At 35.7% G+C, this 17,192-nt stretch overlaps 2 protein-coding genes and 1 non-coding gene across 3 annotated transcripts; 2 read left to right on the top strand and 1 right to left on the bottom strand.

The window, feature by feature from the left end:
• Positions 1-268: 268 nt before the first annotated feature.
• On the top strand, positions 269-11,363 carry LOC116173486 (PAN2-PAN3 deadenylation complex subunit PAN3-like). The gene is made up of 9 exons (XM_031490983.1): positions 269-440; positions 3,689-3,949; positions 3,999-4,154; positions 4,454-4,570; positions 4,663-4,902; positions 4,951-5,236; positions 9,869-10,060; positions 10,177-10,339; positions 10,519-11,363. The coding sequence occupies exons 1-9, from the start codon at positions 269-271 to the stop codon at positions 10,642-10,644; spliced, it is 1,713 nt and encodes a 570-aa protein (XP_031346843.1). The 3' UTR covers positions 10,645-11,363.
• Positions 11,364-13,871: 2,508 nt separating this feature from the next.
• On the top strand, positions 13,872-13,990 carry LOC116175222. Its single transcript, XR_004146271.1, has one exon. It is a non-coding gene; the product is annotated as a 5S ribosomal RNA (ribosomal RNA).
• Positions 13,991-15,521: 1,531 nt separating this feature from the next.
• On the bottom strand, positions 15,522-16,498 carry LOC116173714. Its single transcript, XM_031491371.1, has 3 exons — positions 16,350-16,498; positions 15,945-16,183; positions 15,522-15,895 (listed from the first exon to the last, which is right to left on the bottom strand). The coding sequence occupies exons 2-3, from the start codon at positions 16,144-16,146 to the stop codon at positions 15,660-15,662; spliced, it is 438 nt and encodes a 145-aa protein (XP_031347231.1). The 5' UTR covers positions 16,147-16,183; positions 16,350-16,498; the 3' UTR covers positions 15,522-15,659.
• Between the last annotated feature and the right edge of the window lie 694 nt (positions 16,499-17,192).

Here is a 17,192-nt window from a genome sequence, read left to right as displayed (position 1 = left end):
GTAGGTGGTAGATGTCATATTCGCACAATGGAATGTTACATGAATTCTTATTAAAACGTTATTCATTTCGTCCCGGTTTATACCAATCTTCGGGTTGTGAGATTACCCAACACTAATAGGTTATGGGGCTCAGATCCACAAGTGCGCGTATGTGATAGTTTTGTGGCGAGTTAGTGCGTTCAGCGTTGGTGAAGTTTTGTGAAGGTGAAGACCACTAATTGCTGCGTCGACAATCGAATACCTACCTTGGAAAGGACAACTTCGACACATGGAATCTGCAAATGCAAAGGCGGATTTGTGGGAATATGTTGGCGGACCTACCGTAAAACCAAACCCGGTCGCCGAAAACGCAGTTGAGAAGGCTGCGTGGATACGAAATGACCAAAAAGCACGGTCGGAAGTTATTTTGTGTATCAATATACGAGACCGAATCCAAGCAGGTACGAAATGGCGTTGCATCGCAGCGAAGTGTGGACACGCTTGGAAGAAATTTAGGTCAAAAAATCCTGCCAGAAAGGCCATTTTGTGATTCTGCATACATGTGTGATAAACAAATGAACGTGACTTTGGACAATGCGTTATTAGTTCCATGTTTAAGAATAAATCTAATATCTGTCTAATGGGCTGTACTCGAATTCTGGCGAAAACATTAAATGGCGCGGACTCCATTTCCCATGGAAGTCAAACCGCGAAACGAAAATCTCGGATATGGGTAGGTATAGATGACGTATGTGGACCGATGAGGGAGAGCGAAGTATTTTGTCGAGTTTATTGACGACTGTTCCAGATGGTGTGAAATGCGATTTTTGAAGACGAAGGCCGACGTATAGGTACTAGGTTGCAACTGAGTCCCTCGTTGAAAATTAAAAGGTGTAAAATTGAAATCCTCACAATCCGATAATGGACCCAACCGGAACACTTGCGGCACTGAGAAGCTGTCTGTTAAACAGTAGACTATTAGATATACAGTGTGTCCCAGATCGCGTGGGATTGCATGGGTAACTTTGTTATTATTACAGATAGAGAATTGGTTAAATGGGAAATGTTTTGCAGTTTTGGATGCTTATTTAAAATTTCCTTATGGAAATTCAAAATGTCGCATAGGTTCGACGTAAATTCAAAAAAACTAAAATTGGTTATTTCCTTGAATGTCTTATATCATCGAAAATATAAGAGATATAAAAAAAAGTTTTATATAAAAGTTACTGTCTTTGATACGTTTAATTTAGAATTGATGTCAAAAAAAATTCAAGATGGCTACTTTTGAGGATCATTTAACAACTTCCTAAAGTTAAATAGGTGCCATATGAGATTTTTAGATTACTTGATAGATTTTTAATTCTCTTTTCAACGAGCCATCATAACATAAGATTGAAAATAAGTCAATCCTTCGATTTAGTGATGGTATCGTCCAAATGTTTAGCGCCAACTAGAAGGATAGCATCATCAGCATATAATATTGTAACGTGATTTATAAATTCGGGTTCGATTTATATCAATATTTATTAAACAAAACTAAAACACTATAAAAACTGTACAATTTTATATCGACTATTTATATCACACTTCGTAATTTATATCAGATTTTCGCGCTCAATGTTTCGTCCGTACTTGATCTCGTTCGGTAGTAAAAACTGCCTCGATTTTCGGTCCGCAACCATTTATACATGCAAGCAATGTAAGTCCAGAACATTCGCGTAATTACCAGATACGTTGCAAACATCGCGCGCCTAGAAAATTCCAGGGCGCCAAAGGCGACGTCATGTCTGGAGCGTTTCCGTTACAATATGCAACGTTCGGTTTGGGAGATATAAGTAGGCATGTCGTTGATATATATCAAAAAAAGGGGTGGACCAAGAATGCTGCCTTGTGGCACGCCTTTTACTAAACTAGCTTGGCTCGAATAAATATTGTTCCTTCTAACGCATTGACATCTGTTAGTGAGATATGATTGTATAAGCCTTAGACTGACTTTGTCAAAGTTATACATTTGTAGTTTGTCAAGTAATATGCTATGACATACGCTGTCAAAAGCACGTGACAAATCAATGAAAACGGCACGTACATAAGACATAAGCGAGTCGCCGCATTATTTCTTTTATTTGGCGAAATACGAAAAATTGTTTAAATCTATCTGATCGCATATTCAAACTGCCGGTTTCACTTCCGGTTTAATTTTTGTTTTTCAAATGCAACGCTTATGTTTTTTTACGATATTTGTAAAGAGTATCGGAGATGTTTGCCACAGTTTTTCTAAGCATGGTTAGCGCTCTTCATTTTTCTCACTTCTGTACCGTATGGGACCTTTTTTTTTTATTCTTGCGTATACGCTCGAATCACAATCAGCAATAATTCGCATGCATCTCTTCGCTCTTAGTGAACAGCCATATTTCCCTTCATGTCCTAATTTGTGTAGTACAAGTGATCTCCAGGCGCGATGTTTTTATTCCTTACTCTGGCGCAAATGCTGCAAAACTTGTGAATTTCTATTTAAAATACATAAATGAATAGCTTCGCTTTCGATTTATTACATGACATAAAGTCACTAGATATAGAAAGTACCGCAATCATCCGCCATTTCTGGGCAAATTTGCTGTCAACTTAAAAAAATTGACAAATAAAATCTGAATAGCTATCATTTTTTATAACCTAACTTCATAGTACTGTCATGATTTATAAAAATATATACAGATATCTCCAAACAAGTGGAACAATCCCTAACATTAAAGTTACTAGAATCTGGTAACTTCCGCCATTTGGGCAAAAATCATACGTTCTCTCTCTAACAGACGAGCCCAATGGAGTGCGGTACTTTCTATATATAGTGACTTTAACATGACAAAAGGTAGTGCGCCATCTTGTGAGCTTATTTTTGGACAATTAATTATAATAAATAATGTAAGAGCCACACTAGCGCTGTGAATGCGTTGGACGGCAGGAGTACCCACCTTAAATTGCAAAAAAACGACATTTTTTAAGTAAGGCGAGTATTGCGACGAAAGTACTTTTATAAAAAACGTCCAAAAGTGCAGTCGCTCGTTCTGTCAGGGCTGGCACTGGAGTCTACGTTTGCTAACAGCCTTGATCTTGCATGGATGCTTTTATTTTATAGTCAATCTTAAGGTGGTAGCGTTTAGTAATTACGCAAATCAAGTATGTCCCCCTAGGTGGCCATGTGTTTACTGAAAACAGCATGATGGTATCAGATTCTGTTTTCCAGATATTATGGGTGGATAGTTTTAGAGGCTCCACCCTATAAACACTCAAATCCAAGCCAATAACTTTTTTGACAGGCAACAATGAACTTTAATTAAGTTTTTACAATACCCTAGCAACCCCCCTCTTTTCAACTGCTTTATATTTCACTCGCGCCTTTTTCAAGCTTTCTTCACACGTCCTTCCATCTTCATGTCTTCAGCTTATTGAATCTTTTAGGCAGTTTTAAAGTTGGCACTCTTCTTTAGAGTCTTTTTTCTTCAAGTTTCCTTCAGCACTCCTTCAAGACTACGCCTCATTTCATGTACTATAATAATTCAAGTATTTTATAAGGAGTACCTACTTATTGATACTTTGATATACTGTTTATTGTAGCTTGTAAATGGGAGATCTTGCAATAAACCTGAGCAGACTAAGTGCCATAAGTTTTAAGTTTTGTTTTTATATTGCATGCAACAACTCATCTCTTAATCTTTTCAGGAAAATGTGGGCGGCACAACATATTTTTATCCAACATCAGCCGAAAATTCCGTAACCACAAATGATACACTAAGTTCAGTCAATAGTTCCGTCGGTTCGAGTTATCAAGTCTATCCCGGTACGCCAAGCCATGTGACCGCCCTCAAATCGAAAACTGGTAGTTCCTCCTTTTTTATTGCCGAAGATACTCGCATGGATATCTTAAATCGTAATGCCCTCACCCTTTTACAGCCGGATCCCGGGCAATTTCCAGGTACGTCGGTTACCGAGTGGGGGGGTTTTTGATTAACCGGGCATTGTAGATCTTCCACAAGACGTCGATAATTATCACGAACTCTGCCCGTTAGAACCGATACCGACCAATTCCCTTCAAAAGGCGCTTATAGGGTACCAAGCTTCGATGTACAAGGCAACTCACATAAAGACTGGCACAAGGCATTGCTTACGAAGGATACACGGTACAAGTTTGCGACAATGTGATCGAAAATTGAACGCAAACGTGTTCATTTCTCGATTACATTTTAGTTTATACACCGTATGCAAGGTGATTGGTTGTTTGATTTTAGTACTCAACCAAGGATGCCAAGTGTGGTATCGTTTTTCAATCAATTGTCCATTTAGTGCTTATTTCTTTCATGGGATGAAAACTTTACTACTGTAGTTTACTTGTTTACCTCGTTCCTAATGGTTTTCATGCTGCTAAAGAAATAACACTAAATGCGCACACTCTGTAGCTTTAGTTAAAAAAAACGTGTAGGTTTTCGACTCCAAAATACCAAGTGCATGACGTACGTTGATATGTGGAAGAAACTGATCCATTCCAATATTGTTCAGCTGAAAGAAGTTTTTACGACAAAGGCGTTTGGGGACAACTGTAAGTAGACCTATGACCATTAACTTAAGCACACTATCATTTTTTATTGGGGGGGGGTTGAGCATCTCTGATGATGAAGCACATTATTTCAGCAATGGTGTTTGTCTACGATTTTCATCCCGGTTCGGAAACCTTACTTACAAAACATTTTGCATCGGACTCCATGAATGGTTACGTTGACCCCTTCGCCACCGATCCATCCGCACCTAGGCCGTACAGTCACCATAAGAACTCCATATTGCGCCATCAACAAAATAACAAGTTACCCGAAGCACTCATTTGGAATTACATCATTCAACTTACGTCCGCTTTAAGAATTATCCACGTTGCCGGTAATCGCGTCGCTCGTGCAAACGCCGCAATTAACTCTCTCAATTTAGGTTTAGCGTGTAGAAGTTTGGATCCTACGAAAATCATAATCACAGTCGGCAATAGATTAAGACTTAGTTGCCTCGGTGTTATGGATGTAATTATAAATGATACCAGTACAGCTTCCAATCCGGTAGGTTTAATTCAACATTATCAACAAGAGGACCTTACCTCACTTGGTAAACTAGTGCTGGCATTGGCTTGTAAGTCCACGATGGCTGTGCAACGAGAGAACATATCTACCGCTGTCGAAGTGGTTACTCGCACCTACACTACGGATTTGCGAAACTTAATTATGTAAGTTTCTTGGGTGTGTGGTTTTGGGATGTTTTGATAATTTGGGGATGTATGTCCATAAAAAAAAAAAATTTAATATTTAATATTGCATAACATATTACACTACCTTTCTACACAGAACCAACAGTTTTATTTGTGAAGTGATTTTCTTGAAATTGTAACGGTAGGTATAATTGGAGCAAATACAAGGTGATGAAAAAAAGTGACACCATATAGAAACCCAGACATAAAAAAAATGCTGAGAAAATTTATCTATGCTTAAATTTTTAAAGGTTGAGGGTAAATGTGGCAACCATGTTGAACAAAATTGCATTTTTAATTGTACAGAAATAGAGTAGCACAGGGGATTTTGGGAGGAAATTGACAAGAAATATTTTAGCAAAATAAGTTGATGAAAAACGACAAAATTTATTCAGGTTATCTTAAGCTCGCGGGATATTCTGCATGCTGATTGTCTGAATAAATATTAAATTACGCAACACATTTTGGCACATTCTTAATCATAGTAGAATTTTGACGTTTGCAAATAATCGCTGAAATATGGACAGTAACTATACATACATACATAATCCTTCCTCTTCTACCTTACGGTGTCTAGGTAGACAGTAACCATATCAATTCTAATTATTTTGGTATATCAAGGAAATAATCTAAAATAAAGCACTTTCCAGTGCTAGTCACTCGAATGTACTTTTTTTTTTATTTTGCCCTTTCTTGATTTTCCTTAATTCTTTTTGCGTGCGCATTACTACTACCACTACCTGTAAAAAATTGATTTTGCTTTGATCGTTACTTTAATTCGCCATTTTGTTACTAGGCATTTTTGTCTACCCGTTTAAGGGATTTATTTGGCCGTCTTGGACGTCTACGAAGTTTTTCTTGTGTTTACTACTATTGGTTCATTGAAACGCTGCTGCTCAAGCCTCTTTATAGGGTTTTTGCCTTCTCTCCTAATTTTCTCTTCTGGTTTACTTTTCCTTCGTTATTATATACCTGAGTATTTTAACTTACATCGACGGCTTTAATATTACCTATAATTTGAATGACATCGCATTTTTCATGGACCCGCCATTGACATTTAGTTATTTGCTTCTGAATTGCAAATTCAGTTATTTAAAGTTACGAATATTTTGTCATTACCCATTTGTAAATGACAGCTCGTTGAGTGAAAATTTTGCTTTTGTTTAGTTAAACGTAAATTGAATTATTGGTTTTTATAGTGTTAATTACAGTTTGCAGTATTCAAGTACCTGAGTATAAAACGTTAGACATTGCTATCGCAATATTTATGTGCCGCGCTATTCACTCTCCCTCTTGTTTTTTGTTTGTGTTTTTACCCGTTACAGATAAGGCAATAAAGCGCCCTTCTGAGCTCAGAAAGATTGCGACCTGTAGTTCACAGATAATATTTTAATTTTCGTCTTCTCCTGAAAATAACATTTGAGCACATTGGCTTTCGACAGAGCTAAGTTGTAATTAAAATTTTTATTTGAATAATCATGTGTTGCTTTTATTGATAAAGAAGTTTATTATGACATTTATCACTAATTTCCCTTACTACGAGTTGATTTTTTGTTAAATCTATTGAGGTTAATTTAGTAATCGAGTAACATCCATATATTTAACATTTATCTTTTTATTAAGTTACCTTTGATTGTGACCCCAATTATTGTTTACGTTCTACCCTTTCCATTATTTTATTCCTTTAGCTTATCAAGAGCAGAACAAGGATCTATTATTAGCCTGCTTTGATTCTCCCTTTTGGTAAGTTTTCTCTCTTCTCTTTTTGATTGAATTTACTATAAGACTAAGTGGTACCTATCCGGTTTACTATATTTCCTTTTGCTTTGTTTTGACTGTAGTAGGAGAACCCCATTATTTATCCCGACATTAAAATATTTTTTTTTGTTTATCTATTTTGGTCCGTATTTGAAAATAAGTGTATGGGCTATTTTCATCTCGGCTGCCCACCAGAATGGAAGCAAAATTATGTCAGGTTTATTATGAAAAAATATAATAGTACATACCTACTGCTATGTGCCCCCCGTTGGGCGCCAAATATAAACTGCTATGTGCCCCACGTTGAGCGCCAAATAAAAAATTCCATCATGTGCAACGGCAAATGGTCACTAAGCCACTCACAAAACATCTGTCCAGCTAGCTGAAATCAAAGCAACGTTTAAATTTAGAATTGTAGTTGTTTTCCTTGTAGACGTTCAGCTCCTGTCACAATGTAAAATCTCAATGTTGACTTTAAATCAATAATTTGGGAGGCTCAGTAGCCTCATTCCAAGTTCCGGAAATTCTAAAGGCTTATCTACACAAATTTTCGTTAACACCTGACATAATTGTCATATTGAATAATTTAAAAATCGGGCATGAAAACTCTTAACTGGGTCGCACTTTGGATTCGATTAAACACAATTTAAATGACAAAGCCAAAAATTTCTTCTTCAAAACATGAAAACAATGCTGGAAGAAAGAAAATCATTCAGAGCTTGTTTTTTGTTTTTATACATACCACGCACGCATGCGTTCGACAGACAATTCAATAAAAAAATCTCAATTACTGACAGTTATTAAATTATCCAATCAATCTGATCGTAGCAGCATGCGAAATTCTACTGTGGTATCCTACTTGTTTTTCCCTTCCATTTGCCATTTTCGTGGTTCCTCAGACTCGTTATTCATGCTTACTTTAAGCTATCTATACGCTTCCATTAAATGTCTTTCACTTCCTTCGCGCGTCTTTCATTTTTTCGCAATTAGGAACTCTCACGCTGCTTGCTTTAATCCTCTTTCACAAAACCAGAAATAAAAACCAGTTCTGCGATTATTCGGATTCTTTGGATCATTTATATTCTTCAGAGTTCAGATGCTTTTATTTCTTTGGATTTTTCCGATTTTTTGGAAAGACTCCACGGAGTTTTTTTTTGGATTCTTCCATTTTTTCATATGCTTCTGATTGTTCAACTCATCAATTTTATTAGACTCTGAGATTCTTCAAATTCAAATTTTTCTTTAGGTTCCTCGTCCCCTTATTTTGTTACTTGGGATTATGCTTGTTCTTTGGATCCCAGCACTCCTCGAGTTCTCATAGAGAATGTCAAAAAAATGCTGTGGGAGCTATTGAAAAGCTGAGGAGGGAAATCAATTGATTCCTCATGAGAGCTTTTAAATACACTATAGTTTCAAATGTTCGTCTTGATAATTCTTGAAATTCATTGAAGACTCAAGATTCTAAAAGATTTGTACAGTTTATACGGTAACGCCACATTTTTATGATCAACTAGCAGACATGCAGTGGTCGAGGCAACACTGCCGCTAACTGCGATTTGAAAACATGATCAGCTGACAGAAAGACACGGGTTATAAAAGGGCGTGCATCGCCTTTTAAAGACATATCCGCTTAGTTAAGAGCATTCCTTGGGGTTACTATAAATTACATGTTGATGAAGCAATAGTACATGCGTTAAATTGTATACAAAAGGATTCGAGTTGCAGAATAATAAATCGTTACTTGATTTTAATCCGTGCGATTAGTTAACCAGGCTAGACCTGAGTTCTCACAAGAAACACCGACCATAATAATAATTTATTGTGAAAAACAAAGAAAATTTTCACAAATGGAACAGATCTTCCACTCTTCCAGTAAAACTGTGACATAATATGCTTAAATCAAAACAAAATTCTTTGACATGAGACGCATAACATGATCAAATTAAACATAAATATATATGCTTGAAAAAGACTAAAAAATAATGAAAAAAAAAAGAACAAAGCAAAAAAAGAATTGCACAAAAATAATGAAAAAAAAAGAACAAAGCAAAAAAGAATTGCACATTTCGTACCTATTTAAACATTATTGACAACAAGATGGTATTCTAAAAACTCTATTTGATTTTACTTCAAAAATGTTCAAAACACATGTCAAATATTATTTTTAGCGCATTTTTGAAAAAAATACGCTATTATATTCGTTATGGCTGGCAGACCGGCTGTCCGCGTGAGATCTCCACAACTACAATAGCTAGAGAATTCAAATTTTCACTAAAAGCTTTCTGCTTTAGTGTAGATGTGCAGGCACTAGTCTATTTTCAGTTAGATTACTTGTGAGATCGATAACTGAAGAAAATAATTTCGATATGGGTTTCGGAGGTGCTATAATTTTACCGTTAGATAGCGCTACCAGTATAAAAACTTATTATTTACTTTGTGATTTGAAATTAAATAAAGTTAATTATTTAACGTAGCCAAAATTACTCGTGAGATCGATAATTTTAAACTTCGCTATTAAAATACTGACCTGCATTACCAAAAATGCGCTTTAATCATGCATATGCTGATTTACAACTTGTTTTGAAATTATCCAAAGATAAATGTCGGTATTCTTGAATTTGATTTAAGGTTGAAACCGCAATGTATGTGAAACTGCCTCGAAAAAAAAGAAGAATGTGTGAGACACATCTCTAACAAATTTGCATTCGAGTTGACGTTTAAAGAATAAAATAGAAAAGTAAAATTGTCCGGAACCCAAACGTATTTTTATAGACGAAGTGAAAACCTTGATAAAGAAATTGTTATAAGTTCATTTTTCTTATTAAAAGTTATTACATGAAGAACTCATTTTAGGTACCTTTTATCCCCGCAACAGCGAAGAAGTGTAACAGATCTAATGCCTATGATCGGTGCTCGATTTTACACTCAATTGGACAGTGTACAAACACGCACAGATGTATTGGAGAACGAAGTTTCGAAAGAAATGGAAAACGGACGGCTATTTAGGCTCCTAGTGAAATTGGGGAGTATCAACGAACGTCCCGAGTATGTGCATATGTCACTGAAATTGGGAAAGCACTTACTATTACCAGTCAATGAGGAATAGTAAATTGTTTCCCAGTCAGACGTCTCAAATTGTTGCGTGATACCTTGATTTGTAGATTTAATATGGATGGTACATGGTCGGAAACAGGCGATCGATACATGTTGAAACTGTTTCGAGATTATGTGTTTCATCAGGTTACTGAAGATGGTCGGCCTTGGCTGGATATGGCTCATGTTGTCCAGTGTCTTAATAAGTTAGATACAGGTGTTCCGGAGAAGGTTTGTATTTTGTCAACTAGTCTGCCAGGGTCATTGATTATAAAATGATTCACCTTATCTGTTTGCTCCGTAAAGATCAACTAACCACATGTTAAGCGCAAATACAGAAGACGTGTTTGTTTATAATCAATAGCTCACTATAAATTTGAAAAGGTGGATAATAAAGCTATGGTATTTAGGTGTGCCTAATGTCGAGAGATGAGCAAAGTATTTTGGTTGTGAGTTACGCAGAACTTAAGCATTGTCTGGAGCAGTCATACGATGAAGTCTTAAACGCTTCAGCGCCGACTGACAATGTCACATAAAAAGAAGTAATAATAGTTAATAGCGGCATCACATGAGGAAATGATTGGGATGTCACCTTATTTTAGAGAGTCATATATATATATTTTTTTTGCCAAACTCCAGTACAAATTTGCAATGCTGTGTAAACATTTATTGCCTAATGATAAATGTTGACTGTTACTTGCATAAATTTAATGGTTAAGAAACATTTTTTACCGAGTAATTAATTGTAAAAGACAACTTAAGGAAGTATTTGTGATAACATTTTTTGATGTAAGAAAGTTTATTTGAATAAAGTCATTCTTTACCAAATGCGCTTTATTTAAATCCCAATCATTTCCTTTATCCATTTCGTGTGAGTTAGAACTGTTTTAGCTCTCGTTTAAGCTTTTAATTTTTATTTCATAATTCAACGAATTTTCATTTTAAATCGTTTAATTTGTGTGAGAGCTGAAGCGCACTTAAGGAAACTTTGTGATTACGAGACTACGGGATCTTTATAATTATGTGATAGGTGGCAATTTATAGGCACTTAGTCATTGGAAAGACATATTTTTGTATGAAAGGCATAACGAGACTAAGTAAGTGCATACAAATTGAGCTTTAACGTAATTCTTTCATAACTCATTTCCGATATTTTTTTCGGAATTTGTTTTCATTTTTGTGAATTTATAAGACCGGGATTCTTTTTGTATACAATGAAAGTTTTTTTGTCTATATTATAAATGGCATAGATTATTTTTAATAAAGAAGTTTATAAATAATTTTCTTTCCATTTCAAATTGTCCTAGAGGTTAATGTGACACGTGAGCGGAATTTTTAAAATAGTTTGGAACAAAACAGTGTTTGCTCAGCATGTGTTTTGTAATGACAGTTAATGACATAAATGGACTTCACTTATCCATGGTACGGCAAAAGTTAAAAAGTAATTCCTTGGTCTATTCTAAGCATGTTTTATCCTTTGATGATTTTTGATTTTGATTTTTTCAAAAACACCAGTAATTTCTTATTGGGTGACACCCTCCTTGGCCTCTTTTTTTCAATGTTCCAGTTTCTCTAAGACGTTGATGAATATTTTGAAAGATTTTTCTATCTGGAATAATATGGTACGTACAGTCGCCTAGCTTGTAATGAATTGTCATCAGCAAATGAAATGCAATATCGGTATTTTATGCAAAATGTACCTAAACAATAGCAAATTGTGATATGAAATCAATGGTACACATAACAAAAGATGTTTACTACCTGTAAATACACTTTTCAAACTAAATTAACGCTAGATCCACCATTACACCCCCAGATAACGGTCACTATTTCTGTAATATACCAGGAATATTCAAAATATTAAACATACCTAGAATATATGTGCCTTGTAAGATATACAGTACTAGGGATATGCGAATGGGAATATCCCAGATATTCTGAGAATAATGTAAAATGTATTCTGAATATTCTTTGCATGCTAGATACATATACTATATGGGATATTCTCGACATAAACCAGTTAGCTAAAAGAGAAATTTGTGTATTGTAATTAAGGCTTGAAAATGACATAATTGTGACAAAACGAATACTTCCTGTACATTCGGGAAATTTTGTAACGGAATATTCAATACCGAATAACAAGGAATATATTATTGTTGTGTTCTCAGTATATTCATTGCTCAATATTCTTAGAGTATGCGAGACTATAGGATGTTTGGAATATTCACATACTTTCTAGCATGGTAAAAGATTTTCTAAGAAAATGCAATGTTATCTGGGCCAAACTGCTCAGGTTTACATACTGTTAACCGAAGTCGAAGACTTCCTGGCTGTTATATACATACACAGCGTTACATATTTACACAAGATATACACAGCAAAGCAGATTGCTAGCCTTATGCATTTTATGGAATATACTTAAAAGGGCTCTCTCATGAGCAGCAGTATAAATCTGCTTTCGCATTAGATTTTTAGTCCTGCGACTATCGCGCTGCTGAATCGCAGATATACTTTATTACATTTTGTATGCCTTTCTTTATTGAATTTAATTTTGAACTTATGTCGCGTGCACTCGCACAATAAAATGACGCTTACGGATTTATGAATTATATGTGGCTGCAAAAAATTTAAAGCGTTAAAGTTTGCACAATTCGATTTCCATATGGCAGTGGTATGAAATTATGATAGAGGTAAGCTGAGCCACCACGAACCTATCTACTCATTCAATTTATATGCTTACTATCACGGCATGAACAAAAAGTAAAACAACGCAAGCTTCATTTTTAGCGCATTTTCTAACGCGATGTCGATTTCCTTATTTATAGAGATATTTTTTGACATTTTAACCGCAGATGCTTCTATAGTAAACGCAAATATCACATTATCGTAAAAATCAGATGTGCGCATGCGCAGTATTGCACAATGCCAATTTTTTATTGATGGAGACATTTTCTTTGAAGCCATAGTCTATAGAGGCTTCTATATATAAAGAAAAACAGCGCACATGGGTAGGTATGGCTTTTTGGGAAGTACCTACTGATCTATGAATGGAAAATGCGGTAAAGTTACTTGCTTTACCTGGTTTAAAATGTATGCTTTTATAATAAATGAATGAAAAACTGCGTGTTTACGAGCTGGGAATTTTGAAAACTGCGAGTGACTTGAATTCATATGGAAAAATGTGCGAAAATGACAATTCAATTTTGAAGATATACCTATGTCGGCTATATCCAATGAAACGTTTTCAATCCATTTTCAATTTTATGTGTATACCTAGTGCCTTTGCTCAGACTAGATCTAAAACCCTTTATAGAGTCTTTAAAATCTTCATAATTTTCATAGAAATCGCTTCAGAATCTGCTACGAATGTTATCAGGCTTAAGATATTTTTAGAATCCGCAAAAAGTCATGGTGAACTCCGTCTAATTATCTCTACATAAACTTTGGAACCAGTCATCACTCTCCTTAGTCTTTAATTTAATTCTTATCATCTAATAGGTACTCTTCTTAAAATAGGAACTTTCTTAATTAGGCCAAAAAAATTTAAATCGCAATTTTAAACCATAAAATCCTATAGATCGTTGAATTCAGAATAAATCAGTTGCCAAATTCGTAACAGAACAGCTTCCTAGCTCAAAGCAAATATTTAAAAAAAAGTTTTTGAGTCTTAAATTCTTTATCTGCGTCTTAGTGTTTCGCGTGCTCTTTTTTTTTTTTAAAGAAAAGATTCTCCAATTGTTTCTCTTAGAACACTAATTTTGTTGACAACGGCCATACCACGTTGAAAACACCGGTTCTCGTCCGATCACCGAAGTTAAGCAACGTCGGGCGCGGTCAGTACTTGGATGGGTGACCGCTTGGGAACACCGCGTGCCGTTGTCTTTTTTTAAAATTTTTGTTCATGTTTTGTCTATTTATTTTAGATTTTATTTTAATGTCACAAGGCAACATATAATATTTTAATTCCTTAGTAGAATTAATTTAGTGTTTGCTAAAAAATATTTTAGTTTTTTAAACATTTTTTCTCCGTTTTTTTGTAATATAAACCCTGGCACAATTTTTGTAGGTTGTACACAGAAAAATAAGGCTTTTTGAATGCCGTTGTGGCATTTCAATATTTTGTTTCAAAAATCCGGCTCGTTATTTTTAGTTTCCATATGCCTAATATACACATCCAAAATTTATAACCGAATAGGTCGAGCTGTTACCTTGGAAAATTGCCAATGTCGTACATACAGGCGGAAAAAATTTTATTCTTTAAAAGTTGCTTAAAATGATGTAAAACGTCGACATTTGATGACATTTTGATATGTCCAAGAAACGGTAATCGCAATAGCTACCTAGCTCATGCTAGGAAGTTAAAAATTTGCTGGCTAGCTCAGATATCACCCCCACACCTGCGCGATTCTGTCTAAAGCTTTTCATCTCTTCCTTTTATGTCTAAGAATATAATGTGGTTCCAATCGGGTTTTAGGCGGAAATGAGAATACAGACAGAGTGACATACCATAAAAAAAAGTGGGGGGGACCCCATTGCAATAATATCTTCTTTATACTAACGTGCGGGTGGTAAAGAGGGCTTTAAAAATATATTGGAATATACCAGGGCTGTATTTAAAAAATTTGCTGTGGCTACCACACATTAACACCCGCATACCTGATCATGTGTGTTCTCCCCAAAAGCTTTTGAGCTCTCCATTTTATGTCTAAGAATATGTAAAGACAAACACAACGACATCATCAAGATCTTGTTTGATTCAGTTTCCTGGTGTATTTTCGTAAAACAAGTAAGTAGTCATTTTTTACCCCAATGCAATACCTCCCATACGAACGTATGGGTGGTAAAAATTAAGTTGATGATGGCAAAGACGAAACCTAGGACGAAACGTTGAATAAAAAAATTTCAAAAACAAAAAAATTTTTCAAAAATTTCTAAATGCTATCTTCTTGCACAACTTTTCTTCCAATTTAACCAGATTTGTATCTTACCTTTTCTAGAATCCCCTCTTGATCTCCGGCACAGTGCATATATGAACAAAGATTGTCAAATTCAGAATATTTACTGAACTGGCCTATGTGTGGCTACCTTAGGTATTTGTGTAACAATAATTATATTTCCAAGATTCATGTTTTTTGACAATAAAAATCCACAAAGCAAGCAAACGGTGAATAAAAAATGTATATTTCAGTTGTATAAACTACATCGTTAAAAAATTTATAAAAGTTACAAAAATGGACGGATTTACATTACAATAATTATCAGTGGTGCAAGACACTATTAGTAATTGTGCATCTTAAATCATTAAAAATTACTTATTGCGATTACATCCTCTCTTTTTAGACCCATCAAGATGTAATCGCAATTTAGGCGAGGCTTTCAAAGCCGATTTGTTGCGAGTACATTCTGTGCTGCCAATCGTCACGATCGGGTAGCGTGACGTGGCGAGTTCTGCAGATGACCGGCCCGAATCTTAACAGTATGATGATGGCCCCTACTACGAGGAATAGAGTTAGAAAGGCGGTCAAAGGCCAGTAGATGTAGAACATTGTGCTTAAATTGCGCTTTCACGCTTTTGCTGAAGTTCGAATAATTCCGGCTCGACCGGTTGTTGAGGTGGAGGTGAATAGATGAATCCTATTTCTTTTCGTGGCTGTAAAGGCGACGGTGGCTGGGGGTAGTTGTTGTACGCTTTGGGTTTTTCACTGTGGACCCACTGCAGTTCGGTGTAGTCTAACGATGGCTGATTGTGGGGGGTTGCGGTCCAGAGCGAAACTAGCCACCGATTTCCTACAATTTTCACAAATCAAAGTGTCCTGGTTTCCAAATTTCCACTTACCTGTATGTCGGTCGTTCCAGTAAGTTGAGTAACGGGAACAGCAACCGAGCACGATGTTTAGTACAAGTATAAAGGTGAACAAAACTGTACAAATCGCAACGGTTATGTAGAACGCGGTGTAGTCGCCGTATTCTCGTTTGTGATGTTGAAAGTATGTGTTCTGCAGGTAGGCGTCTCGGTTTTGGAAAATATCTGCAGACATCGCTCTCGTTTAACACATGGGGAGAGTTTTCTGCTTCCTGTGGAAACACAAATGGATTTAATTTTGGGGCGTGGTGAATGTATTACTAATACTATAACAATTCAAAGGCGTTAATTAGCCCCAATTACCCTTACAATTAGTGGGGCGCATTTGGAATATTATTTATTTCTTATCCACCTTAAATAAATTTAAATTTCACTCACCTTTTTCCCATAAATGTTTAACAAACGTACCGTACGACGATTGTAAATAGGTATTTGTTTACAGTTTTACAACGGCAGGACATATTTAAACGCGTATGTATTATGAGTTGCCTATCGATAGGATGTTGAAGCTTCATTCAACGTCAACGGTGAAAGTTATTCTGCCAGTGGCGGTGCCTACGGGCTCTGTGTAAGACCACACTTAGAGAAACAACCAAAATTAAATGAAGTATTACAAAAAACCCCAAGGTTCAGCTTTTTTTCCCTATCTACTGGCGACAAGTACGAATTGTTTTGGATTCTACGCACCAAAATTAATAACAATAAGAAAACGTGCTTTCCCGAGAAATTTTGGTGCAGTCGATTTTTGGTAAAAAAGGTAAAAAAGGAAGGTTATACACTGCCTTTTTTTGAGCCCCGAAAAAAAAATTGTCTCAGATCGACCCGGAAAAAAACTTTCTTATAGAATGTGGCCTGTAGAATCCATAATTTCAAACAGTTCCAAGATTGGGCTACTAGTTCAAAAGTTACAGCCCTTTGAATTTTCTTTCGAAATTGGTTTCTAGTCTATAACTTTTGATTGAGAAGTCTGATCGAAAAAGTACGAATTGTTTTGGATTCTACGCACCAAAATTAATAAGAAAAAGTGTTTTCCCGAGAAATTTTGGTGCAGTCGATTTTTGGTAAAAAAGGAAGGTTATACACTGCCTTTTTTTGAGGCCCGCAAAAAAAATTGTCTCAGATCGACCCGGAAAAAGAATTTTCTTATAGAATGTGGCCTGTAGAATCCATAATTTCAAACAGTTCCAAGATTGGGCTACTAGTTCAAAAGTTACAGCCCTT

This window comes from Photinus pyralis, unplaced genomic scaffold (genome assembly GCF_008802855.1).
Source record: "Photinus pyralis isolate 1611_PpyrPB1 unplaced genomic scaffold, Ppyr1.3 Ppyr1.4_LG6, whole genome shotgun sequence".
Classification (NCBI taxonomy): Eukaryota; Metazoa; Arthropoda; class Insecta; order Coleoptera; family Lampyridae; genus Photinus; species Photinus pyralis.
The sequence above is the reverse complement of the archived record's forward strand: the minus strand, read 5'-3'. Positions and strand labels throughout refer to the sequence as shown.